The sequence below is a fragment of the Vollenhovia emeryi genome, unplaced genomic scaffold (genome assembly GCF_000949405.1).
Source record: "Vollenhovia emeryi isolate VEMERY1.0 unplaced genomic scaffold, V.emery_V1.0 DF940534.1, whole genome shotgun sequence".
NCBI classification, from domain to species: Eukaryota; Metazoa; Arthropoda; class Insecta; order Hymenoptera; family Formicidae; genus Vollenhovia; species Vollenhovia emeryi.
In genome coordinates, this window is record NW_011965832.1 from 2,216 (window position 1) to 4,435 (window position 2,220).

General features: G+C 49.5%; 1 protein-coding gene across 1 annotated transcript; it reads right to left on the minus strand.

Moving 5' to 3' along the window:
- Positions 1–259: 259 nt before the first annotated feature.
- Positions 260–2,118, minus strand: LOC105555932. Its single transcript, XM_012002986.1, has one exon. The coding sequence runs from the start codon at positions 1,728–1,730 to the stop codon at positions 264–266; it is 1,467 nt and encodes a 488-aa protein (XP_011858376.1). The 5' UTR covers positions 1,731–2,118; the 3' UTR covers positions 260–263.
- Between the last annotated feature and the right edge of the window lie 102 nt (positions 2,119–2,220).

The window sequence follows — 2,220 nt, forward strand, 5'->3', positions numbered from 1 at the left end:
CCAAGGTACAGCTGACAAATCCTGTGACGTATCTACTGAAAGATTATCGCGGACAATCAATAGCTGGAGGTTTCTACGAGCACGAATTATCACGAGTCGCCAATCCCGACGTTTATCTGGTGGAGAAGGTTCTACATAGAAAAGGCAACGAGGCGTACGTAAAGTGGCTAGGAATGGATAAGTCACACAATTCGTGGATACACAACACAGAAATATTGTAACACTTTATTATCATTATACAATAAAGGTGCTTATATGTAGTATTATTCTTGTTGCGGCACCATGTAATGTCCCCACGGCAACGTGTTGCACGATTCGGACACGACGTATCGCTTGTCGTCGTGAGGACTGAGAGCGAGTTTCGTTTCGGACACGGTATACACCTCGTGCAATCGCGAACGCACACAGAATTGCGATCTCGATTGCTCCGTCATATCGCGCAACGTTCGCGTGAAATCGTCGAACGTTATCGTTCTCTCGACTACGTTTCTCTTTATACCCTTCACCTTTTTCGTGTCGCTCTGTCCGAGCACCCTCGTGGCATACATCTTGGCTCTCAACCCTACGAATTCTACCATAATCGCACCACGATTCTCATCCTTCATCAGACCCGGAACGCTCTTGTTCGCGCGCGGCATACCGTACGCGTTGTTCTCGGCGTAGTCGCTCGTGTCGAATCTTTCGATGGAGCGTTTCATATCCTCGTAAATGTCGTCGCATAAAACAAAATAGATCAGACTGTCCGTGTCCGTGTACATTATGTTACAAACACCGCGATATAACGGTACCATGTATTCGTAGTGAAACTCGTACAATCGCGTTTTCGCTATCTCCAGGATGGACATGCCAACGTATATCGGTTTGTTGAGCATCACCTCGAGTTTCCGTAACTCGACGGCCATCAGATTCTCGGAGAAAATGCTTCTACTGTGAAAATTCGGCCTAGCAATTAGCGCTTCCGCTCCATACCTTCCATCCCAACGCGTCACAAGACGCACGTCAACGTGCTCGCGCACGTTTTTCATGGTCTTCCCGTACACCGCGTTGTTCATAAGCTTGTACATATTTCTCTCGAATTCGTTGTTCGCACGGGTTCTAAACATTGTATTCAGTTCGATGTATCCGCGCAGCCACGGCGATTGCGCGAATCGTAAAACGCGATGAATCTTCAGTATACGCAACCCATGACGTACACATTGCTGCAAATTGCGATAGTGTATGACGTAGCGCGACTTATCGTGAAGCGTCGCTAAAAGCTTCTCGGTGACTTTGCCGGGAGGTGGGGCGCGCAACGGGCAGAACGGAAGATCCGCGTGGACGTCGTGAAGTTCGCGCGGATACGCAAGGTCCACCTCAAGAATGTAACCGATATCGGAATCTGCGGTCACAGCCATTACGTCTAGACTTTCCGCGTTGGCGTCATCGACCCATTGAAACCGCGCGTACGGCAATGATTCACACATAGCCCATCCGTACAGATTATTTACGTCGTAGTACATGAGATACGTCGACGCTTGTAACGGATCGTGCGACGCAAGATATTTATTGTTAGCTCGCGCGTATCTGTGGGAGCACTGACTCAAACCACCGCGTACACCGCGTTCCACAAAGAGGAGCATATCGACGTCGGTCAGCAGTTCGAATCGCACACGTGTGTATTTTAGCATCGCGTCCCACGTGTACCCCGGTAACGTGTAATAATGAGCGGGATCCAAATCGTAACTGCGCATGCAGTTGTCGCGAAAATTCTCAAGCACATCCGCCAACAATAGAACGTCCGTTTTCAAATATAAATCACTATACTCGCCGAGATTACCGATGCGGAAACGTTGCCACACAGTGACCGCGTGCTCGTAGTCGGTAACGCTGACGCTCTCGCCAGCCAACGAACTGTAAAAGGCCTCGCGGGGCGGTAACTCTGTCTCGTGTAACCGATCGACGCTATCGACATACTCGTACGGGAACACACCCTTGCGCGTGAGCAATTCGAAATCGTCGTCGTCGAGACTCGAGAACGCTGACTGCGTTATTCGCAGTTCGTTCTTGTCCAGATACGACACGAATTTCGCGAGGCTGGCGCTTAAAAACTTACACGAGTCTACAAATCGTAGCTTCACGCAATTGCGCCCCTTTCCCGACGACGTCTCCCGAACGATTTTCGTAAACGAGATGTACGTTTCTTTGGTCAACGGTAACAATTCCACTTTACCCTCGAAACCG

Bases quoted from the DNA above. Each gene is read 5' to 3' on its own strand.
- LOC105555932 (XM_012002986.1), bottom strand. From the start codon at position 1,730: ATGCGCAGTTACGATTTGGATCCCGCTCATTATTACACGTTACCGGGG.